General features: G+C 46.2%; 1 protein-coding gene across 1 annotated transcript in view; it reads left to right on the top strand.

The window, feature by feature from the left end:
• Window positions 1-22,477, top strand: part of LOC142565872 (F-box/WD repeat-containing protein 4) — a 43,265-nt gene extending 20,788 nt beyond the window's left edge. The window contains exons 7-8 of the mRNA XM_075676439.1: window positions 19,186-19,321; window positions 22,070-22,477. Of these exons, the coding sequence (XP_075532554.1) occupies window positions 19,186-19,321; window positions 22,070-22,207 (274 nt within the window). The 3' untranslated portion in view covers window positions 22,208-22,477. The remainder of the gene's footprint in view (window positions 1-19,185; window positions 19,322-22,069) is intronic.
• Window positions 22,478-26,192: the final 3,715 nt, after the last annotated feature.

Raw genomic sequence — 26,192 nt, 5'->3', positions numbered from 1 at the left:
TCTCAGACGATGATCTGTTGTAACTGAGTGAGGAGGGCTTCAGTGAGAAGAATGTTATTAATGTGAAAAGAATTCAGATGAAGTGTGATGGTAAGGAAATCCAGACTTAGCACTTGGTGCTTATTTTTGGCTCAAGTATTCTGCCCGAGTCCATAGAGGCCGGGTACATCAAGCTTCGTGTCAGGCCATACATACCAAATCCCCTCCGATGTTTTAATTGACAGCATTTCGGCCACAGTTCACAGAACTGTCGAGGTCTCCAAAGTTGTGTGAAATGCAGTGCTCATGAGCAGTTATCCGGGTCTTGTAAAAACTCTGCACTGTGTGAAGTGTGAGAGAGCACGCCGCATACCCGTGGTCGTGCCCATCATGGAAAAAAGAAAATATAACTTTCAAGGAGGCATGCAAGTGGGTATCCTACCTGCCCAAAAACACCGTTGCCGATGTGACATGTCAGGGGGCAGCAACACAACGGCTTCAGGCGGCTGTCCGGCCCACACACAGTGAGCCGGCAGTGACGGCATCCCCCCTCTCCCCCCCCCCCCAATTCCTCTAAAAAAGACAAACCTCATGTCATACTACAATGGAATGTTAGAGGGCTTCTTCATAACCTCAACGACATTACTGAACTCTGACACAAACATAATCCAAAGTTGCTTTGTGTTCAAGAGACACATCTGAAACCCACACACACAAACTTTCTTCGTCAGTACACCATCTATCATAAAGGCCGTGATGAGGTTAACACCTCATCTGGCGGTGTAGGAATCATCGTCATCGTCATCGGCCTGGTTAGCCCACTGCAGGGCAAAGGACTCTCCCATACTTCTCCAACTACCCCGGTCATGTACTAATTGTGGCCACGTTGTCCCTGCAAACTTCTTAATCTCATCCACCCACCTAGCTTTCTGCTGCCCCCTGCTACTATTCCCTTCCCTTGGAATCCATTCCGTAACCCTTAATGACCATCGATTATCCTCCCTCCTCATTACATGTCTTGCCCATGCCCCATTTCTTTTTCTTGATTTCAACTAAAATGTCATTAACCCGCGTTTGTTCCCTCACACAATCTGCTCTTTTCTCATCCCTTAACGTTACACCCATCATTCTTCTTTCCATAGCTCGTTGCGTCGCCTTCAATTTAAGCAGAACCCTTTTCGTAAGCCTCCAGGTTTCTGCCCCATACGTGAGTAATGGCAAGACACAGCTGTTATACACTTTTCTCTTGAGGGATAGTGGTAACCTGCTGTTCATGATTTGAGAATGCCTGCCAAACGCACCCCAGCCCATTCTTATTCTTCTGATTATTTCAGTCTCATGATCTGGATCCGTGGTCACTACCTGTCCTAAGTAGATGCATTCACTTACCACTTCCAGTGCCTCGCTACCTATTGTAAACTGTTGTTCTCTTCCGAGACTGTCAAACACTACTTTAGTTTTCTGCAGATTAATTTTTAAACCGACCCTTCTGCTTTGCCTCTCCAGGTCAGTGAGCATGCATTGCAATTGGTCTCCTGAGTTACTAAGCAAGACAATATCATCAGCTAATCGCATGTTACTAAGGTATTCTCAATTAACTCTTATCCCCCAATTCTTCCCAATCCAGGTCTCTGAATACCTCCTGTAAACACTCTGTGAATAGCATTGGAGAGATCGTACCTCCTTGCCTGACACCTTTCTTTATTGGGATTTTGTTGCTTTCTTTATGGAGGACTACGGTGGCTGTGGAGCCGCTATAGATATCTTTCAGTATTTTTACATACGGCTTGTCTACACCCTGATTCCGTAATGCCTCCATGACTGCTCAGGTTTTGACTGAATCAAACGCTTTCTCCTAATCAATAAAAGCTGTATATAAGGGTTGGTTATATTCCGCACATTTCTCTATCACCTGATTGATAGTGTGAATATGGTCTATTGTTGAGTAGCCTTTACGGAATCCTGCCTGGTCCTTTGGTTGACAGAAGTCTAAGGTGTTCCTGATTCTATTTGCGATTATCTTAGTAAATAGTTTGTAGGCAACTGACAGTAAGCTGATCAGTCTATAATTTTTCAAGTCTTTGGCGTCCCCTTTCTTATGGATTAGGGTTATGTTAGCGTTCTTCCAAGATTCCGGTACGCTCGAGGTCATGAGGCATTGTGTATACAGGGTGGCCAGTTTCTCTAGAACAATCTGTCCACCATCCTTCAACAAATCTGCTGTTACCCGATCCTCCCCAACCGCCTTCCCCCTTTGCATAGCTCCCTAGGCGTTCTTTACTTCTTCCGGCGTTACTTTTGGGATTTCAAATTCCTCTAGACTATTCTCTCTCACATTATCATCGTGGGTGCTACTGGTACTCTATATATCTCTATAGAACTCCTCAGCCAGTTGAACTATCTCATCCATATTAGTAATGATATTGCCGGCTTTGTCTTTTAACACATACATAGGAATCTTGCCTATTCCTAGTTTCTTCTTCTCTGTTTTTAGGCTTCCTCCGTTCCTGAGAGCATGTTCAATTCTATCCATATTGTACTTTCTTATTTCAGCTGTCTTACGCTTGTTGATTAACTTCGAAAGTTCTGCCAATTCTATTCGAGCTGTAGGGTTAGAGGCTTTCGTACATTGGCGTTTCTTGATCAGATCTTTCGTCTCCGGCGTTAGCTTACTGGCATCCTGTCTAACGGAGTTACCACCGACTTCTATTGCACACTCCTTAATGATGCCCTTAAGATTGTCGTTCATATCTTCGACACTAAGGTCCTCTTCCTGAGTTAAGGCCGAATACCTGTTCTGTAGCTTGACCCGGAATTCCTCTATTTTTCCCTCTTAACGCTAACTCATTGATCGGCTTCTTATGTACCAGTTTCTTCCGTTCCCTCCTCAAGTCTATGCTAATTCGAGTTCTTACCATCCTATGGTCACTGCAATGCACGTTGCCGAGCACGTCCACATCTTGTATGATGCCAGGGTTAGCGCAGAGTATGAAGTCTATTTCATTTCTAGTCGCCATTTGGGCTCCTCCATATCCATTTTTGGCTAACCCACTTGCGGAAGAAGGTATTCATTATCCGCATACTATTCTATTCTGCAAACTTTACTAATAACTCTCGCCTGCTATTCCTAGAGCCTATGCCATATTCCCCCACTGACTTGTCTCCAGCCTGCTTCTTGCCTACCCTGGCATTGAAGTCGCCCATCAATATAGTGTATTTTGTTTTGACTTCACCCATCGCCAATTCCACGTCTTCATAGAAGCTTTCGACTTCCTGGTCATCATGAGTGGATGTAGGGGCGTGGACCTGTACGACCTTCAATTTGTACCTCTTATTAAGTTTCGCAACGAGACCTGCCACCCTCTCGTTAATGCTATAGAATTCCTGTATGTTGCCAGCTATGTTCTTATTTATCAGGAATCCGACTCCTAGTTCTCGTCTCTCCGCTAAGCCCCGGTAGCACAGGGTGTGCCCGCTTTTTAGCACTGTATATGTTTCTTTTGTCCTCCTAACCTCACTGAGCCGTATTATATCCCATTTACTGCCCTCTAATTCCTCCAATAACACTGCTAGACTCGCCTCACCAGATAAGGTTAAACGTTGCCAGGTTCAGATTCCAATGGCGGCCTGTCCGGAGCCAGGGATTCTTAGCACCCTTTGCTGCGTCACAGATCTGACCGCCGCTGTGGTCAGTTGCTTCGCGGCTCCTGGGGACTGAGGGCCGGGGTTTGATTGTCGTATTCATATAGGAGGTTGTGGCCAAGTACTGCACCAGGGTGGCCAATCCTGCGCTGGTGAGAAAGTGCATTACCGGTTCTGGTCACCAGGGTCAGGCCGCACTCCAGGCCTGTTTATGCAATTTTCTCAACATGAATTTTTTTTTTTTTCCGGTGGAAAATAGCGCGGCACCGGGATTCGAACCACGGTCCTCTTGCATGCGAGGCGGATACTCTACCTCTTCGCCACCGCAGGAGTTGTACGCCTCATTTAACTTAGGGTGGTGCCTTCTTCGATCAGTTAAGGTGGACCAATCTGAGCTCGGTTAAACCACACAGATGGCACTCAACTGGAGAAACCTGGTAGTTTATGACCTGCACATGAATGCCCATACATAATAGAGGAGAATTTTTTTTTTTTTAACAGGGTCCCCGTGCGGACGGTCGTGGCGAAGATATGCAATTCCCTCGTATAGTGATAAACTAAAAGAAAGGAAATATAAAGGGGGGGGGGAGGAAAAAAAAAAAGGAAGAGAACAGGGGATTTGAACTCGTGACCCTTGGATGTTGCCCGGAGAGATAGCTCAGTCGGTTGGTCCGTCAGGCCCCAGGTTACATTGAAGCGCCATAGCACCTGTCCAAAGCCTCGTACTTACGTGGAAAGAGACTGATGTTGTCCGCAATGGTCGATGCGTGCGCGCCGTGTCCCGCTGTCTCCTGCCAGTCCGTACACTGTCACATTGTGGTGTGCATTGTTTGTTTGCTGCTGCTGACGAAGACAGCATGGATGTTGTGCCTGAAGTGACCTGCAATGCAGCTGACGCTTGCCCGAATACTTTAGTGCAGTTTTTCGAACAATGCGAGGGCACTGAGAAATATCTTAGAAAATTAAGTGAGACGTCTGCATTTGTAGCAGCCAGACAATTTTCTCGACAGGCACAAAAAAAAAATAATAACAGACTGGGTAACAGTCAACAGTGCTTGATGCCTTACTAGGGCAATGTGTAGTATACCATTAGTAGTGCAATAAATACTTATATTGCAGTTATTTTTTCCCCTGAAAGGCCATTTCATTCATTTGTTCTCATATACGAGGTATTTGGACACACACTGCATGCTCAAAAATTATTTTTAGAAGCACTCCTGATTAGACGAACTTCTGATAAGAAGAACACTTTTCATGATCCCTTGGAGTTTGTCTTAAAGGGAGTCTACTGTATTTTCACAGCAGAGGCGTATGCAATATTGGCCGCCGTTAAACACATTAAAGAATTTAATACCCCAATGGCAGTTATAGACACAGACTCTTTGAGCGTCGTAAAGGCTTTGAAAACTGTTAAAAAATATCAAAACCCTGTCATTCTATGTCTTTACTCAGTATTATGCACCACGTATGCATCCAAGTAGCATATCGTGGTATGCTGGCTGCCGGGGCACCGAGAGATTGAAGGAAACGTGTTGGCTGACCAGCTAGCCACATCCGTCCACGCGAACGCTTCCAACTCTTCCACGACTGTCCCTGTAATAGACCTCAAGCCCTCCTTAAGGAAAAAGCTCAGGGCTTACTGGCAGTGGTTATGGGATAAAGAAACAGAAAATAAACTACACGTTATCAAGCCATATCTTGGCAACTGGCCGCCGGTATCAAAGAACCGCTGTACAGAAGTAACACTTTGCAGACTTAGGATAGGACACACATACAGCACACATGCCTACCTCTTGTCCGCTGGTGATCCACCCACATGTGATAAATGTGGTGAGCCACCTACCATGCTTCACATGTCCCGCAGGGGCGTCGGCGTCAGCAGGCGTTTGGTGTGTTGCGACACCACGTACCCGAGCACACGAGGGTTGGACCCTCCCGCGTGTAGCCGTGTGTGGCTTAGCCGTGTCTGGGGAAAAGGGGATCGTGGAGGTTGAGCCGATGCTGGGTGTTTGGACCTTTAAGGCCCCCCGGCGGAGGCAACACACCTCTTCGGCCTCGGCTTCACATAGACGGCACCTTCAGGCTGACCCACCTGGAGGAAATTGGCAGTCCCCTTTTCCTGTCCTCCTCTCCAATCTTCGTCTTTCTCTCTCGCCTTTTTCATCTTTCCTGTCTTCTCATCACTTCTCCTCACTTCCTAGTTTCCCGGCGGCAAGGGTTAACCTTGTGTAGCTAGCCAGCCTTGGTTATGCTGTATTTGGTTATAGCAGCGATGTACGGCTGGCGTTGGCAGGGTTTCTCTAGCAGGAACTTCTGTCACGTTCCCCTGTTGGGCTCCATGGTGGGTGGTCGGCATCGCGGCCGAAAACCCAACTGTACTTATGGAAAACGCTTTTCCTAAACTCCCTGATCGCCCTCAGAAACGAGGGCGCACCGAAGAGGTCTTTCAGTTTTTCGGACGCCAAGTCCACAATTTTTCTCGTTTTCATGTGATTCACGCAGAAAAACCAGCTAAACAAGTGCGAACAATCTCCCCGTTCCTAGTATCTAAGTCTCTTACCAAAGTTTTTGGTCCAGGATATAAGGTGTCGAGGATGGCTAGCGGTGACCTCCTCTTGGAGCTCCGCGATCAGAAGCAATTTGAGAAACTGCCTCAGCTAGTATCATTTGGGGAGACCCAAGTAGTAGTAACCCCGCACCGCACGATGAATACCTCCCGCGGCGTTTTCTCGGACGATGATTTGCTGGAGCTCACTGAGGCTGAGCTCTTGGAGGGCTTCAGTGAACAGAATGTTATAAATGTCAAAAGAATTAAGATGAGGCGAGATGGTAAAGAAATTGCGACCAAACACCTAATACTCACCTTCAATTCAAGCGTCCTGCCCGAGTCAATCGAGGCCAGGTGCATCAAGCTCCGTGTAAGACCGTACGTGCCAAATCCCCTCCGATGTTTCAAGTGCCAGCGTTTTGGCCACAGTTCGCAGAGCTGCCAAGGCCAACTTGTGCGAAATGCAGCGCGCATGAACACTCCTCTGAAGCTTGTGAGAATTCTCTCCACTGTGTAAATTGTGATGGGGAGCACGCCGCGTACTCGCGGTCGTGTCCATCCTGGAAGAAAGAAAAAGAAATCGTAACTATCAAAGTAAAAGAGAATGTCTCATTCAAGGAGGCACGCAGGCGGGTTTCATACCTGCCCAAGAAAAGTTTTGCCGATGTGACACGTCAGGGGGTAGCGCCACAACGGTCTCTGGCGGCTGTCCGTCCCACACCCAGTGAGGCGGCAGTGACGCCATCGGCCCCCGCGGCGGCTGCAGCTAATGCTACTACGCCAACACAGCAGACGGGGCCATCGACCCCAAAGGTGGGCGCAGCCGAGGCTGCCCCAACCTCCCCGGCCCCTTCCAGCGCTGGCAACAGCCGGCGCAGCCAAATCCCTCAGGGAGCCCCATCGACCTCTGGGCTGGTGGGCGCAGGGGTCTTGCCCCTCCAAGGCGGGACTCTCTCTTGTAACTTCTCGCTCGCAAGAGCACGTGTTCGGCGCCTCACAAGAGGCAATGGACACTACACCTGTCCTCAAGGCGCACCAAATGCCTAAGGAGCGGCGAGGCTCCCTCGAACGCTCCAGAAACGGCAGAACCCCCGTTACAGGGCCTCGAAAGAGCTCTGAACCTAAGGCATCACCTCCGTTTCCATACACACAGCACTTATTTACTTCCAATATGGATGCACAAATTATTCAATGGAACGTCAGAGGTCTTCTTAGGAACCTTGATGACGTGCAAGAGCTTATCCAAAAACACAATCCAAAAGTGCTGTGTCTACAAGAAACACACTTAAAACCACAACACACAAACTTTCTCCGACCGTATGTCAAGTTCCGCAAAGATCGCGATGATGCTGTCGTATCATCAGGCAGTGTTGCCATTTTTATTCATAAAAGTATTTCCTGTCAGCATTTACAGCTACAAACGCCCCTTGAAGCAGTGGCGGTTCGAGCTGTTCTCCTAAACAAACTCATCACCATTAGCTCTCTTTACATACCCCCACATTACAAATTAACGAAACATGAATTCCAATCCTTTATAGATCAATTGCCAGAACCTTATGTTGTTCTTGGCGATTTCAATGCGCACAGCTCCCTGTGGGGCGACTCTCGTATAGATGCGCGAGGTCGTCTTGTTCAACAGTTCCTTTTTTCTTCTGGTGCGTGCCTTCTGAATAAGAAGAAACCCATTTATGACTGTCTTACAAACAATACCTTTTCTTCAATTGATCTGAGCCTAATTTCCCCATCCATACTGCCTGAACTCGAATGGGAAGTTACGAACAATCCTTACGGAAGCGACCACTTACCCATACTATTAAGAACACTTAAAGAAAACGAATATCCACCACAGGCTCCCAGGTGGAAGATTGACACAGCAGACTGGGAGAAATTCCGAAACTTAACTAGTATATCATGGGATGACATGTCTTCTTTAGAAATCGATGCTGCTGTGGAGTACTTCACAGCCTTCATAATAGATGCCGCATCTAAATGCATACGTGAAGTAAGTGGCCCGGCATGCAAACGGCATGTCCCGTGGTGGAACGATGAATGCAGAATCGCACGTAGGAATCAGAACAAAGCGTGTGGGTTGCTACGCGCTTCGCCTACTGCAGAAAATCTTGTCAACTTTAAAGAAGTAAAGTCCCAAGGTAGGAGAACCCGCCGACAGGCCAGAAGAGAAAGCTGGCAGAAGTATTTATCGAGTATTAACTCGTTTACAGATGAGGCCAAAGTCTGGAACAGGGTAAATAGAATTAGAGGGCGACAAACATATTCACTCCCTCTAGTAAATACACAGGGCGATACACTGCAAGATCAGGCAGACTCACTTGGGGAGCACTTTGAGAGCGTATCAAGTTAAAATCATTATTCGCAGTCCTTCCTGAAATATAAACAAATAGAAGAACGTAAGCCATTAGCAAGAAAATGTCGAGAGAATGAGCCTTACAACCGTCCTTTTAGTATTGCCGAATTGAGAGCTGCCTTGAGCGCATGCAAGAGCTCCACACCAGGATCTGATAGAATCATGTATGAAATGCTCAAAAACTTGCACAATGACACGCAAGTTACACTACTCACACTTTTCAACACCATCTGGGATGCAGGGTACCTTCCAACCGCATGGAAGGAAGCCATTGTGGTCCCTGTTTTGAAACAAGGCAAAGACCCTTCCTTAGTGGCAAGTTACTGCCCGATAGCCCTCACAAGTTGCATTTGTAAGGTGTTTGAAAAAATGATAAATTGGCGACTCATTCATTTCCTTGAACAGAGCAAAATGCTTGATCCTTATCAGTGCGGCTTCCGAGAAGGACGCTCCACAACCGATCATCTCGTACGTGTTGAAGGGAATATCCGGGACGCATTTATACATAAACAGTTCTTCCTATCGATATTTCTCGATATGGAAAAGGCGTATGGCACAACGTGGCGTTACGGAATCTTAAGAGACCTGTCAAAAATGGGCATCCACGGTAATATGCTTAACATAATAGAAAGCTATCTGTCCAATCGTACCTTCCGGGTAAAAGTCGGCAATGCACTCTCACGTCCTTTTACGCAAGAAACGGGTGTACCCCAAGGAGGCGTGCTCAGCTGCACGCTTTTTATCGTGAAGATGAACACGCTTCGTGCTTCATTACCACCGGCCATCTTTTACTCTGTCCACGTGGACGACATTCAAATAGCTTTCAAATCTTGTAACCTCGCAGTCTGCGAGAAACAGGTACAGCATGGCCTGAACAAAGTGTCAATGTGGGCAGACAGGAATGGATTTAAGATCAATCCTAACAAAAGCTCTTGTGTTCTTTTTACAAGAAAGAGGAGGACTTATCCCAGATCCTTGCATAGAACTGCGTGGACAACAGATACCTGTAAACAAAGAACACAAATTTCTAGGTGTCATACTTGACTACAGACTCACTTTCGTCCCCCACATTAAACATCTTAAAGAAAAATGTCTAAAAACAATGAACATAATGAAACTTCTATCCCAGACTACATGAGGTAGTGACAGGAAGTGTTTAATGAATCTCTATAAAAGCCTCATTCGATCACGACTAGACGATGGTGCCGTATTTATCACTCTGCCGCCCCGAGCGCACTAAAGATGCTAGACCCAGTCCACCATCTAGGAATCCGACTGGCCACTGGCGCTTTCAGAACGAGTCCCATACAAAGTTTATATGTAGAATCAAATGAGTGGTCACTTCATCTGCAGAGAACATACATCAGCCAAACATATTTTCTGAAAGTCCACTCTAATCCTCAACATCCGTGTTTTAATACCGTTAACGAGCTGACATATGCTACACTCTTTCATAATCGTCCCTCCATAAGACAGCCTTTCTCGCTACGTGTGAGGGAGCTTAGTCATGAAATGCATGTCCCACTCCTCGAGCTTCACCTAATGCGTCCAGCCAAGCAGCTACCTCCTTGGGAGTGGCAGCTGATACAATGCGATATATCTTTCATGCAAGTTACAAAACACGCTTCAAAAATTGAAATCCAAATGCATTTCCGGGAACTCCAGCACAAACACTACTGTACAGAGTTCTACACAGACGCATCAAAGTCACACGACGGGGTGTCGTATGCAGCCATCGGTCCATCCTTCTCGGAAACCGATGTACTGCATCCGGAAACTAGTATCTTTACGGCTGAGGCCTACGCACTGCTGTCGGTTGTAAAGCATATAAATAAATAAAAACTCCAGAAGTCAGTTATATTACGGACTCCCTTAGTGTTGTGAAGGCCTTGATGTCTTTCTGTAACCACAAAAATCCGGTAATTAATGAACTCTACTCCGTACTGTGTAAAGCATATATATCTAACCAACATGTGACTATATGCTGGGTGCCTGGACATAGGGGCATTGAGGGTAACGTTCTTGCGGGCCAGATGGCCACGTCAATTTCATTGCATGCAGTTAATCCTACTGCTTCGGTCCCTGTCACAGACCTGAAGCCTTTCTTAAGAAGGAAACTGCGAAACCACTGGCAACGTATGTGGGACGCACAAGTAAATAACAAACTGCACGTGATAAAGCCACAGTTAGGTTCTTGGCCCTCCGTAACAAAATCACGGCGAACAGATGTCCTATTCTGTCGCCTCAGAATAGGACACACATTTGGCACGCATAACTTCTTACTCACTGAAAATGATCCTCCAACCTGCGGTAGATGTGGGGAGAGGCTGACCGTCCTCCACGTCCTCCTGGAGTGTCGGGCAGCCGAATCTGAGAGAAGGAAACATTTTTCCCTAGCATACCGGCAGCTTATCCCCCTACATCCCGTAATGCTACTTAGCCCAGAACCTTTATTTGACACCAACACAGTCCTAAGCTTTTTGAAAGATGTTGTCTTGCATGTTGTTAGCCCCACATGTTCGTAGCGGGTCCTCTCTTCAGAGGATGCCGCTGTGATAGCTCTTTCGTACAGCACATGCCTCTAGGCCCTTGTGTTTCAAGGGCTCTGGCGAGGCAGCAGTGCTCCAAGTAATTTTACCATCTTATATATTTTCTATTTTGCATCATTCTTCTACGATGGATTTTAATGTTCATAGTATTCGTCATTAGTCATCGCCATAATTTTATAGCACATCGATTTTACACACTTTACAGCGACTATTTTTAGACCACTTTACAGCCAAGTCACATCTTCTTCACTGAACTCATCATTCCACCACGAAATCACTAACACTGTCTTGGCGCTCTTTGGCCATATCTGGCCCTTGCGCCACTAAACCACACACATTCATTCATTCATGCTTCACATGCTGCTGCAATGCACTGAATTAGACGCTAATAGGAAAAAGCATTTTCCATTACCACACCGGCAGCAAATTCCACTCCATCCTTTAATGATCATAGGTATAGAACCTCTCTTTAAATATCAATCTTTGTTCCAATTTTTAACAGATGTGCACAGTTTTCATGTTATAGCCCCAGGAAATCTGTAGCACGGCCTCTTAACAGAGGTTTCTGCTGTAGTAGCTGCATTAAAAGAAAGCACCTGCCTCCCACCCAGCCTTTGGAGTCAAAGGCCTTCAGGAGGCATACGTGCTATTTCCATATTCTTGCATTTTAGCCCCACGATCACTTATCATTTGTACTACACCCATAGACCACTACACATATCACTATCATAATTTTTTAATTTATATTGTTTTACGCTTCTACGATAGTGATTGATTTTAGGCCATTTTACAGCCATGTTACATCCCACCATCGCAACTCACCAATCAGCGCTTAACACAACATTATCAGTCGTGGCGCTCTTTGGCCATACCTGGCCCATGCGCCACTAAACAACACACATTCATTCATTCAAGAAGGTGCAGAATAAACAAAATAAAGTATGGGGGCATACTCCGTCGATACCCAACTGTGGAAAATCTGATCGAATCTGATCACAGCGAAGGTGGACATGACGGCAAGCTGGGAAAGGTTCCTCTCTGGTATTAATTCATACACACAGGAGGCAAAAGTATGGAACAGACTAAGGAGAATTAAGGGGCAACAAATCCATCCATTGCCCTTGTGGATGAAGAAGGGAACAAGTTGGAAGACCAGACCAACGCTCTTGGTGAACACTTCGAGCATGTGTCTAGCTCCACCCACTATTCGGAGAACTTTCTGAAATATAAAGGAATAGAAGAACGTAAGCCACTGAACCAAAAATGTAGAATAACCTCCACGCTAACACGCAAATCACAATACTCGCACTTTTCAATACTATCTGGGCCTCTGGGTATCTTCCATCTAAGTGGAAAGAAGCTATTGTTATCCCAGTTTTGAAGCATGGTAAGGATTCTTCATTGCTGACCAGTTGCTGTCCTATGGCGCTTACAAGTTGCCTTTGTAAGCTTTTCAACAAAATGATCAACCACCATCCTGTACATTTCGTAGAGCCTACCAAAATGCTTGACCCATTTCAGTGTGGCTTTAGGGAAGGCCAATCTACAACCAACCATCCTGTGCGCATAGAACCAGACATCCTTGATGCATTTGTACACCGGCAGTATTCTAGTACACAAGCAGTGTTCTATATTTCTATATATGGCAAAGGCATATGGCACGACGTGGCGCTATGGGATATTGCGAGACCTTTCGGAGAAGGGCGTATGAGGAAATATGTTTAACATTATAGAAAGCTACCTCTCCAACTGTACTTTCTGAGTAAGAATTGGCAATGTATTGTCCCGTCCATTTATACAAGAAACTAGTGTACCTCAAGGAGGCATACTCAGATGCACGCTCTTCATTGTTAAGATGACCTCGCTCAATGCATCACTACCTCCAACAATTATCTATTCCGTCGATGTGGACGATGCACAATTAGCCTTCAAATCTTGTTAGGTACCTTGCAGTTTGTGAGCGACAAGTACAGCATGGCCTAAACAAAGGGTCTAAATGGGCAGAACAAAACGGATTGAAGCTTAACCCCCAGAAAAGATCCTGTATACTTTTCTCAAGAAAGAGATGGCTGGTTCCAGATCCCAGCATTGTACTGCATGGGCAATGAATACCTGTGAATAAGAAGCACAAGTTTTCGGGTATTGTGCTGCATGCCAAATTGACGTTCATCCCACACATCAAATACCTGAAGACGAAATGCCTAAAAACAACGAACTTATTAAAAATTATCTCATATACAGCATGGAGAAGTGATAAGAAGTGCCTCTTGAACCTCTACAAGAGCCTTGTTCGATCACGTTTGGACTATGGTGCCGTGGTAAATCACTCTGCTGCGCCAAGCGTGCGAAAAATACTGGATCCCCTACACCTCTGGGCCTCCGTCTGGCCACAGGCACCAGAACAAGCCCTATTGAGGGTCTATACCATATTTACACGATTGTAAATCGACTCGAATGTAAGTCGACCCCCCCCCCATATCGCGTGTGATAGGGGGAGAAAAAGAAGCATATCCGAGGGCGCATTCCATAATGAAAGTTTATTAGTAGCTGGCATGGTCACTGGACTACTCTTCACTTGTGCCATCGTCATTGCTGCTACGGTTTCACAGCGCATCGTCGTCCAGTGAAATTCAACATTTGGCAAACGACCGCACCATGACATCTTGTGGGACAACAGCCCACGCCAAATGCACCCAACCACACGCACCCATCAGGGAGGCCCTTTTGACAGGTCCGGTTTGCGTAATTTCATGGTCTTCTGCAGCAGGTTCTTAAAAGGCAAAGATCCAGGCTTGTTTCATGACTATGTCGCACTTGACTGGCAGGGACCGATCACGTATTTCAGTGACGTACACCGCAAGCTTGGCCTACTGCTCCGGAAAGTGTCCCAACTTCAGCCCATGGGAAATTCTTCGCTTGCCATCACAGGCAAAAATTTTGCTTCGCTGCTGTCCCCACTCTCGCATCACCCGTTCAGAAACATCGAACTTGCGGCCCGCTGCGCAGTGATTTCATTCTTCGGCTTAAAGGATGGCAGCCCTCTTGAACGCTACTGTGAACGAGCGCCGTATGCTTAGTAGACTTGGAGCACTCATGACGACTGAGGAAGCGTGGAAGTAGCACGTGCAGTCAAGTCAAACACGTCAAACTAACAGCTACAGGGAAAGAGAAACACGTGAGCGGTGTCTGCTCTTCTATAAACTATCAATACTCGCCGGAAGCACCGCTGTTCAGAGGGTGCCGCCGCGAATGGAACAGCGGCACTTCCATGAACTATCAACACACCCCATGAGTGTTGCGTGCACTGTAAAACCCTCAAAGATGTTGAAAAACCCTTCCGAAAAGCAAACAAATGCGCCGGATAGCGAAAAGCTACAAGTAAGGCCATAGAGCAAACATAAAATTGTAACTACGTTGTAGCTCCCCTGATATCTCATTGGTCTCTCTTTTTTGGCGGTGCCATGTTTTGGTTTCAATTGTAAGTCGACCCCCCCCCCCCCCCCCCACTTCAGATATTCAAATTTAAAAAAAAAAAAAAACTAGGTTGACCTACAATCGTGTAGATATGGTACGTTGAATCGAATGAGTGGTCCCTTGACCTACAGAGAACATATTGCAGTTTCACATATTTCTTCAAGGTGCAGTCTAACCCTCTGCCCCCCTGCTACACATCCGTTAATGATATGATATCTGCTACACTATTCTGTAATCGTCCCACAGTGAGGGAGCCTTTTTCAATGTGGGTCAGGAAACTCTGTGAGGAAATGGGTGTCTCAATCCTCAAACATTACCTGATGGTTCCAGTGAAGCTGTTGCCACCATGGCAGTGGCAACTTGTTGAATATGACAGATCATTTATTGAGGTAACAAAACACGCTCCAGATGTGCACATACAAATGCACTTTCTGGAGCTTCAGTCGAAGTACAACTGCCCAGAGTTTTACACAGATGCTTCAAAGTCGCAAGCTGGCGTCTCTTACGTGGCTGTCAGCCCATCGTTTACAGAATCAGATGTTCTGCACATTGAAATCAGCATCTACACGGCAGAGGCCTATGCAGTACTGTCGGCCACTAAACACATCAAGAAAGCAAAGCCCCCAAGGGCCATTATACTATTCACAGATTCATTAAGTGTCGTCAAAACTTTATAGTCGCTGCAAAAACACAAAAATCCTGTAATCAACGACCTGTATTCATTGCTCTGCAAAACGTATGCATTCAGCCAACAGGTTTTATTATGTTAGGTGCCTGGGCACAGGTGTATAAAGGGTAACAAGCTCGCAGATAAAATGGCAACTCCCATAGCAACATAACCTAGAAATCCATCCACACCTTTTTCTGCAACAGACTTGTAGCCATTCCTACGTAAAAAAACTCGGGAGCTTGTTGGCAATACTTCTGGGATGAGCAAATATTAAATAAGCTCCATGTAATTAAGCCGGTTCTAGGGAACTAGCCATCATTAACAAAGTCACGACCATCTGAAGTATTCTTTTGCCACCTCAGAATAGGGCATACCTGTGGTACACAGTCATACTTTTTAACTGGCGCTGAACCTCCCCTCTGTGGCAGATGTGGCAAAAGGCTGACCATGCTCCACGTCTTGCTGCCGTGCCGGGAAGCACAAGAAGAGCGAAAACGTCATTTTCCTTTGGCATACGGACAACATATCCCCTTAAATCTGACACTGTTTCTTGGCCCAGAACCTCTGTTTGAAAGCAGAGTAGTGCTTAACTTTTTACATTATGTTTTACTGCACGTCATTAGCCCGAGAGCTTCATAGCCTTCCCTCTATCTAGAGGGTGTGGCTGCGAGCCTACTGTTTTGTGGAGCACGTGCCTCCAGACCCTTGTGCTCAAGGCTCTTAGTGAGGCAGTAGTGCTACTGGAATCAAGACGTCTTATTTCATGTTTTTTTTTTTTTTTTCATTTTAGAATATATCTTATAGTCATCGCTCCCATCACTTGTCCTTGACATTATTTCAATACTTGTATATTTTACGTACCTTACAGGGAATATTTTAGGCCTCCATACAGCCACGAATACATCTGACAGTCATCACTCACCACATCATTCACTCTCCCACACCATTTCTTGGTGCTCTTTGGCCATCCCTGGCCGTTGCGCCAAAAAACCCTACACATTATCATCATGTACCCCACCCCTTGGGTGTTGTGTCAGCAAGATTTTAATAATTTTAATGTTCACAGGTTGGTAGGTATGTAATAGCACAGTATACAAACACTACCTCACAAGCTGCTGCAGCGCGAGGTCGGGCATGATGCAAGCTCACAATAGCAGGGGCAGTATTCTTGGTCGATCACTTTCAAGGATACAATCACTTTCGTTAGATTTCATATGACTAGAACTACAAACATCAGTGCCTACAGTCCATGGTATTCCGTGTAATCCTGTCACCATAGATGCCAGGGAATTGAATGCTAGACACGCGAATGAACGAGAATACAGCCCCAGCCTACACTCTTGGGAACAAAGGAAACAGATGCTCCCACCTAATGCATTTATTGTTTTTTTTTAATGGATTTCCTGCTGGCCAAATAATACAGAATAATTTCTGGTGAAGGTTGTGCTAGAGGTTCAGTTATGTAAATTTTCCAAGGAGTAACGAATGAACATTATGCCAAGTGGCTTTGCTGAGCTCTAAGGCTTAACTGAGACATGGTTCATCAGCGCCATCCTGTGAACTGAAGTACGTACAAACAAGTGTTCACTGATGCCAGTTCTGTTCTCTGAAGCTAAATGGGAAACCTTTCACTGGATAGCTCCACGCTTGCACATCAGTGTTTAGCACTTGTTTTCAGCCAACAAACTTATTCAAAGTGAGAAGAAGCACAATGTCGAACATATAAACCTAGAGATTATGGTAGTGTTAATAAAGCACATTAGCAGGCTAGTTGGTTGGAATTCACGGTAACGCAGTGCAGCATGACTGGGTGACGACAGAGTCAAATTCTTCTCTGTCCTTGTCCAGTCATTCTGCGTGCTGCATTGTGTTATGTGTTACTGTTTGACAAATATTTGTAAATGTGCACAATTCAGTGTTACTTTTTTTACTGCAATATTTATTGACTTAAATCCATTAGGTACGGATTTTAGCTTGTCTCATTGACCATTCAGCAGCTTTCCTGGCTTATTTTGTGTTTTTCATGCTTGCTGCGCTTGATGTGCCATTTTAAGCAGGAAAGTCTGGTTGTCAAGCGTACACTACCTGCTCATAGTGTCAGGACAAATGTGTTAAACGTGTTGCATGGCTGCAGTATCTGGATAGACAGAAAAGCGGCCTATCATGCGTCCAGCAAAACCCTGTGAAGCAATGGCTTGCACAATTTGATTGCTGCCTTTCAGACCTTACAGGTGAATGCTACGTCGGTTTCTTGCCATGAAAATTGGGGCTACACACAATCGATACATAAAACAGGCTGTTGTTTGCGAAAAGCTTGTAGTGCCTGTTTCTGCCACTGTTGTGCCTATAATGAAGCTTTAGATGTCTATTTAGGTGCCTAAAACCCACATATTTTAGTGCCTGAAAATTCTGTCTCTATGATGAAGTTTCACGAGTGTACTTTCGATAGCATCAAACAGTCCTATTATATAACGTATATCAGTGACAGTAGGAAAGCCCATCACTGCCATAATCCCATCACCACAGCTTTTCTCCTTTTTCTTCGTTTTTTTTTTTTTATATATATATATAATTGTGCGCGTGCGCCAGCACTCAGACCTTAAGGTTGTTCCTGGGCCAGTTAAGTCAGTTGATTGATTAATTATTAATGTTTAGTGCCCACCGACGCCGCAACGCGTGGACACCAAGGTCGGTGCTCTCAGCCTCGGCATTCTACTCCGGTGGCTGCTGCTTATGGTACGGCTGCGCGTGCACCGTATCTTGAAAGCGATCTGAGACATGGACAAAGTGCGTGCCCACGCAGCCCTCATCTTCAAAGTGGACAAAGTGATGTGGACAAAGTATTTGATGCGCCAGTAGCTTCGTATGCACTGTGCTTTCAATGTTTAGTTCGCGTTGAAATGAGAGACAGCAGGAAGGTCAATTCACTTGCTGCTGCTGCCGCGCTTACTCACTCCAGCATTCTGACAGTGAGCTTCTGTGGTCATCGAGCAAGATGTGCTCATGTGTACCTGTGCACCTGACACCATGCTTGTTAATTTAGTTAGTAAGCAAATGGTTGCAAGTTTATATAACCGATACAACTAATATGCTTACTTCGTATAGCTGTTTACTAATTTGCTATTGCAATTGATGCTTCGCCTTTCGGGCGAAACTGCAACTTTTCGTCTATACCGCTAGTCACAAGGACTGGGACGCTTAACTCCCGGAAGTGGTGTTTACTACATGAGCTGCAGTCAGCTGCTCTACTGGTTTCACTCCTGCTTTTCTAGTTTTTGTCAGGGAAATTTATTTTCCATTGGCCAACATATTGTGCCACCATCAGTGCAAGTTACCGCCAGTCAATGGGCATAAGGTTTGGAATCAGTGAAAGAAGTACTTAGTACAAGTATGTCTAGTTGTTGTAGTTCAACACATTCAGTGCGTCACTGGTGGGTCACATTAGTTATTCCCACTCTACGGTCGTGCAGGGCTTTTCTGCAGCGCGCAAGCGACATCTTTGCTAGAAATCAATGGAGAGGAAAAATTCTTGTTGCTTCTGATCTGACCCATTGTGGTGCCATCTCTCTCCACTTGAGAAAGTTTCGAAGAAGCACAACTCCCTGGTAAATTACTGGTGCATCATGACGTAATATAGGAATATGACAAGTGACCGACTTGGAATCAAGACTTCAAAAATTACTGCCGCTGTGAACATGTTAATACCTTTAAATATACTTTTTCAAGCATTTACATGTGTGTGTTTACTTGTATATGTGCATGATACTATCACCATGAAACCACACAAGTGCATGCCATTAGAACATGAGTAAAAAGATCCCTTGTTACATGAAATGTGTTATTCTCAGTTGCAGACATTCCATTCAATACTCAAAATTGTTTGGCAGCACTCCAGTTTGTTGCTCCTATGCTGCAGCTTGTGCACTCAGTGATGAATAATGTGTTCATTATGCTGCAGTGTTCGTGCTTGGGAAGACCCCCATGACTCTGCAGTCTACTGTTTGGCCACAGACCACAATGTAACAGTGCTGAGTGGCACCAGTCGTTATGGGGTGGTGCGTCTGTGGGACAAGCGCATGACCAGACCAGTGAAGGTCAGTGTGATTAGAGTGCTGTGCTTCTCCTTAAAAAAAAAAGAAGAAGAAGAAAAAAAAAAGGAAATAGCCTTCTTTGCTCTTTAGCAAATTTTCATGGTGGTCAGACTTTCACCACTAATGTAAAGGGTGCGTGTTCTTAGATAACCAAGTTGCAGGTCACATTTTTGCGAAGCGCAAACTATTAGTCGCTTTTTGATATGCATTTGCTATTGCTCAAGAGCTTTTGAGCGTCTGAAGGTTTACATGCTGTGGTGGAGCACTCGGGAAGGACAGCCCTCCTCTTCCACAGCCCTGTTCTCCTGTGGTGGCTACAGGAGGAGCATGACAGTCGCCTTCCATACCAGCACTCATGCCACAGGAAATCACACACATGATGAATTGGCTTGTATGTTTAGCCACCTATACTACTACTACAGATGTGCTCGTTAACAGCTCTGTTCTCTTCATAATTGTGCAATGAAACAACAAACGCTACCAAAATATTCTCTCTGCATTAAATATACGCCTTCAAGTGCATCATTCCTTTAATCAAGCAAATAGCTTTCAAGAAGCGTTCAGCTATTCACTTACATTGACAATCGTTGTCTATGTTTTCTACACAAAGTTGTTTCATTGAATCACTTGCGCATAAGTTGCATAACTTTACATCTGAAGGCTTGAACTGGCGTGTAGAAATTAAACTTAAAGCTGCACTCAATGGCAACACTTCTGCATAGGGGCTGCATCAACCTGGTGCAGATAGTAAACGGTGACCTTCCTTTATAGAGTCTCAATGACAAATAAATGTTCCATGTAATAGAGTGAGTGTGTAGTCTGGCATTCCCCCCACACTGCACACTTGTTTCGTATTACTCCAGTGCAATTAAATCTGTCAGTTTGCAATAAATTGTGGGTTTATATGTTGCATATGCCTATGATACTATGTATACACAGCATATGCTATGCTATGTTCCACATTGCAGAAATGTAATCGTGTCAAGGCATTGGCATGTTCAGCTTCATGGTATACTTTGAAACTGAATTATGGTATGTTAGCTAGCATAAAGTCAGGTCAGTGCAGAGAGCAAAAAAAGCTTACTTCCTGCATCGTAAGCAACCCTCCCCACTGCCACTTTCCCATGTCTTTTCGAGACTACACATTTCACTTCATGAGCAGCAGTAGAAGAAGACTGACACTAAAGTATTATTATTTTGCACTTAGTCTGTCCCATTCAAACTGATTCAAAAAGAAAACATGTTACCAGGAGTTAAGGCATGTTCACCCCGAAAATGGAGCGGCCAAGCAAATTTTCAAAGCAGCGAAGTGGCGAGTGCGCGTGGCTGTTCAGACTGCCCGGGTTGTTTGGCTGCCTGTGCCGTCGGGGAGGCGGAGCATCTCACAATTTCAGACATGCTACCACCTCGCGGCACTTTAGGTTTCTATGTGTGCTGTCGATCTTTTTTTCGTTTTCTTCCATAGCTCTTTATTATAGTCAGCTTCCTTGTACCTTGGGTTACATTTGTCATACAGAACCGAGTACTGCTTGATTGTGTCCAGCAGCAGTTCCACAGAGAACACAGCTGGTTCAGACATGGTGGACGCCATTTGCATTCACTCGGCCAGATGTTTACATTTGTTCACCAGCGTTTCTGCCGTCTCGGGTTCCAATTGGCTGCGGCCAAAGCGGCTAACTTTTCCGCGCTGAAAAAATTGGTCCTTATGAGATCCGGCCAAGCGGCGGCCGATTTGGTCCTTATGCGATCCGGCCGCTTGGCCGGATTTGCCTTTTTTGCTTGCCTGCTCCGCCTTTGGTGTGAACGTGGGTTTACCATTCATAACTAACAATGTGGGCTTGCTGGTTCAAGAATAGCCTTCTAAAATGAGGGTGGAAGTTAGACTCCAAAATTCCCATATGTGGCAATCTGCAATCTCTACTACTTTTGTCTGAGCCACTTTGTGACCACAGTTCATTCTAAAGCGACACCTCTTAAAAAGTGTGGCCTAGTTTGAGAAGCACCAACATGGCAGTGTATTGGATCTAGCGATCTTGGAAATAAAAAAAAAGTGTCCAAAATGTCTTGTTCAAGACTTTAAATATAGAGCAAGAGCCACTTGTGAAATGGGGCACTGCAGTGCCATCACAAGTTGTATTACAATTTAGAACAAACATGTTCTTGGAAATTAAAAATGAAACGCACAGTTCATAGTCAACTTGCTTACGAGCTGCGACATCTCATGCTAAACAACTTTTTCGTATTTTAGAAATACAGCAGATAGAACTAGTGTGTGAAATTGCGTATTGTTTGTGTGCATTTCTTGCTTCCAGAACAGGCATGTACCCAGGATTATAGGGGGGGGGGGGGGTTTAGAAGGTTGAACTAACGAAGCAACAGCGATGTGTGTGACCGTTCCATTAGATGGTGAGAACTGAACGCACCTCAAGTTAATCGCGCAGGCACCAAATCGATAAGAAAATTGGTCTTTGCACCTCAGGAGATGCTTATAACTACTGCCATCCAAAAGGAGAAAAAAAGGCAGCAAAATGTTAACCGCCAAATTGCTGTCGATTGACTTGGCGGCGCTTTAGGAATGTGTGTGTGGAGTGGTAGTGTCAGTGGGGGGAAGGGGGGGATATGCCGCTTAATTTCGGGGCGGGCCCCGTTAACTGTTAACACAAGAAGGGGTTTTGTGTGCTTTGACTCATTACAGTGATTGTTAGATGCATCCAGATGCTGCCACTAAAGTGTATTGCTTGTTCTCTGCAGATGTATTACGTTGGCAAACGCAACAGCCCCGTCTACTCATTGGCATTTGACCCATGTTACATGTATGTTGCCCTTGATCGGTCTCTCAACATGCTGTCCTTCACGGGACCTTCGTGGACTCCCCAAGCTGCCACCTAAGTGTTCTAGTCGACCAGCTCTCCAAGGACAGCCTCTAGAAGTGCACCCACAACTAGCGTGCCATGTCCTCTGTTTTAAAACACCCGTCCATATGTACAAGTCTGTGCAGTGTAATTATTTGTTTACGAGTGGAGAAGGGGGTGGGGGGGGTAGGCATAAGGCATTGTTGCTGGGAAAAGGAGGGATTACTATCACTCACTTGTAAGCTCTAAGGCAAGCTCCTTAGAGGCTTTTGCTGTTGTCTCCTGAATAAAGCACATCTGTATTACACTTGGTTGTTTAAATGAGTTTCTCTGCTTAACTACTGAGAAGCATTTTGTGAACAAAAAAAGAAACAGAAAGTTAACTAGAAGCATTAGAGTTCTCAATTTCGATTGCCATGAAACTAAACATAAAGTGAACAAGGCGCAGTGGCATGAGCCAACTTACCAGCCTGGACACAAGGTGCATCAACTATTTATGGGCTCTTATTTTCCATTTGAAACATTTAAGTGCAACTGTGACCACCATAGTCAAAACTAAACCGTAATATGTACCAAGAAGCTTGAATAAAAAAATTTGTCATACTGAGTTTTCTATTTAGCAAGACAAATGACTTTACATTTTGCCATAACAGTAGTGCTGGCTGATGCGCTGACAGATAAATAGCATTTTGTTACAGTTAAGGTTGAACTGTGTTTTTTTACAGGGCAAGGTTGATGGTCAGATAAAGATGGTGTCAATAGGCTGCCAGCGCCACTTAAGGAGGTATGGTAGGGTAAATGGTACATGTTCGTTTTAGCGTAATATTTTAGAAACGGCTGTAGATATTCACATCAAATTTCACGCGATTACAAAAGATGCTCTTGGGTACAACATGACACTTTGTGTCTAGATGGTTTGCTTTTCCTGTAGCCCACTCCCAAAATTTCATCATCATCATCAGCCTGGTTACGCCCACTGCAGGGCAAAGGCTTCTCCCATACTTCTCCAACTACTCCGGTCATGTACTAATTGTTGCCATGTCGTCCCTGCAAACCTCTTAATCTCATCCGCCCACCTAACTATCTGCCGCCCCCTGCTACGCTTCCCTTCCCTTGGAATCTAGTCCGTAACCCTTAACGCCCATCGGTTATCTTCCCTCCTCATTACATGCCCTGCCCATGCCCCCCATTTCTTTTTCTTGATTTCAACTAAGATGTCATTAACTCGCGTTTGTTCCCTCACCAAATCTGCTCTTTTCTTGTCCCTTAACGTTACACCCATCATTCTTCTTTCCATAGCTCGTTGCGTCGTCCTCAGTTTAAGTAGAACCCTTTTCCTAAGCCTCCGGGTTTCTGCCCCGTAGGTGGTACTGGTAAGACACAGCTATTATACGCCGCGTGCACCGCCTATGGGGCTCTTGCATTGCCCAGGGGGCGCTGCGCAAAAGGTGCTAAAAAGCGCCCTCTGTCCTAAAATGGGTCGTACCAAGCTCGGTCGTCTGCTTCGGAAAGCACGTTTACAATATGGAACCGCCACTTTCGGTTGTGTTGTATCACGGCCTGCAGCGAATATCGGGCGCCGAAGATTTTTTTCAGGGGTGGCACGCTGCGTAAAGGCAAGAAATTATGCAGTGCCGAATGCGTGTACGCCGTTCAAGAATTAGGCGGCGAAGTTTTAGCACGGTGTCAATCGCAAGTGAAGCGAGTCGCGTACGAAGTGGAACTTCAGGTAAGGTTTGCACGCTAGCTGCCAGATTCAGGCGCACAAACGCGAGGAAATGCTTGCCATAAATGAATCCACAGCAGCGATAAGCAGACATCACGTGTACGGAACTGCTCGAGCACACGACGGTACGCGCCGCGACTGCTCGAGCGCACAATCGTACGCGCCGCGACGGCAGCGGTCTTTCGACATGCCGCGAAACGGCGGGCCTCCTGCAATCTTTGTTGACTGCATGCCGCTAAACAAGTAGTCATGCCTGCGTTGTAGTAGCGGCCATCTGTCCCTTTTAGTAACTGGTAATAACTGATGCAATGCATATGAGCTCGCACGTACGTGCGAATCGCGCCGCAGCGCGAGCTCGTGCGCTGCTCGCTTGATGTAGCTTTTAATGACTGCGCTCGAACATCGATGTGCTGCAATCAATACTGTGCCTTGCTTCGCTGCCTCGACGCGCTGGCTTGAGATCAAGGATGAGCGCATTTAACTCTCTTAATCTGTGCTCCTCGTAGTGGAGTAGTGAATTGTCATCGAATGAGCCCGACCATTTGTGCTCATTTGCACACACCTGGTCACTTCACGTACCACTTCGCATCGGTCGAATTGTTAATTGTCGCTGGGGCCGGGTCTCGAATCGTGAATTACCAGCCGTGCCTGCTGCTATGTCGGTCTGCTGTCGGGACTGTAGGTGCAAAAGACCAAAATTTAGAACGCAGATAATCAAGCAAGCTTCAAGACAGGCAAAGCAGTCAGCATGGCGCGAAGTTTCGCTTACTCAGCGCGACGAACTGCAGCTATGCAGCGCGCCAGACGCTCCACTTCGTGAGGCCTTGAAGGAAAACGGTAGAATCTGATGTTGGGATTCAGGCCTTCTTGTTCATGGCAGCCCACGACGCAGAAGTAATGACGGTGACGCCTTTTTGAGGCTGGGCTAGGTCTCTCCGGATCGGCGTCACGGATTCCTTCTGCTCCTAGCATTACGTCCCACGGCACACGGAGAGTCAGTTTTCGTTAAACTATAGGCTGCGGCGAGCTCGCAGCGTGGTCGGCGTGGTCTATGAGAAGTGACGAGCCTTTTCGCACTCGCAACAGGGCAGAAAAAAGTGCGAATCGACGCAAAATTCGGCCTAGAAACGTGCTTCACCACAGCCAGGGCTCAATACGACCCAAGCTGGTACGACCCAGATGTCGTTTCCCGCGCCGCCACCAGGCGCCGCTACTATACCTCAAACTTTTGGTCGTGGCTCGCGGACGCTCCTGTGGACGAGCCTTCAGCGACTTCGTTCGTAGCTAAGTACTCTTTTATCTTTATTAGCTAGTGTTTTGAAGTGTTTTCTTTTGCATGGAGTAGGGGCGCAAATTTTGAAATTTTGGTAGGAGTAGGAAACGTACCGGCTTTGTCTAGGTCTGGCGGCTCCCCCGTTAGGCCTAGGGGGTAGTTCTTTCAGCTAGCTCTTCGGATTCTTACATGGAGTAGGGAGTGATAATTCTTTGTTTTTGTTTGGGATAGGGGTCGAGGTCGGGTTTGCGTGAGCGATTTGGCGAACTTGCTCGTTGGGCCTAGGGACGTAGGCCTAGCGATGAAATCGAAAAACGTGAAGGCCGCGGGGAACGGGGAGCAAGTGCAGTGCGACGAGTGCCTGCGCTGGTGCTTCCTCGACGAGACTAAATTTGAGAATTTAGCAGACGCGGTGGGGTCTAGCTTCACGTGCAGGTCGTGCGAGGGCGTCAGGGAAGCCGTCCAAAAACTGGAAGAGAATTGGGCGGCTAAGTTTGAAGAGCTTAAGGCAAACCTGAGGGAGGAGCAGGAGAAGCGGGTAGCACTGCAGGCGAAGGTTGAAAATTTCGTCAAGGTGGAGGCGGCCCAGGCCGCGCAGTTGGTGAGGACTGTGGCCGAGCTTGGGGAGGCGAAGGAAAGGAGCGCCGAACTGTAAAGGCGGCTCGACGCTCTTGAGACTCGGGCAGCGGATAATGTCGGGTCAGGACACCAAAGCGAGGGCGAAGTGGGAGGCAGGGAGCCAAAGCAAGCGGTCGCCAGCTCGCCGCCGGTGAATCGGCGTAGTTATAGCGAAGCAGCGCAACACGCCCCGAGTGAGGCGACGCTGCATTCACAGGAAGCCGGGAAGCAGGGAGAGGTAGGAGAGAGTGAAAGGGTGATTATCGCTGGCGACTCAAACATGGCTGGGTGCTCAAAAGCAATTGTGGAGAGGGTGAAAGGCGACAAAAGAGTGGCGGTAGGGACATTTCCAGGACAGACACTGGGTTCTGTCATGGAGCGAGCAAAAGAAAAGCTCACGGAAAA

Source organism: Dermacentor variabilis, unplaced genomic scaffold, assembly GCF_050947875.1.
Source record: "Dermacentor variabilis isolate Ectoservices unplaced genomic scaffold, ASM5094787v1 scaffold_12, whole genome shotgun sequence".
Lineage (NCBI taxonomy): Eukaryota > Metazoa > Arthropoda > Arachnida > Ixodida > Ixodidae > Dermacentor > Dermacentor variabilis.
Note: the sequence above shows the minus strand (reverse complement) of the source record. Positions and strands in the feature narration are given on the sequence as shown.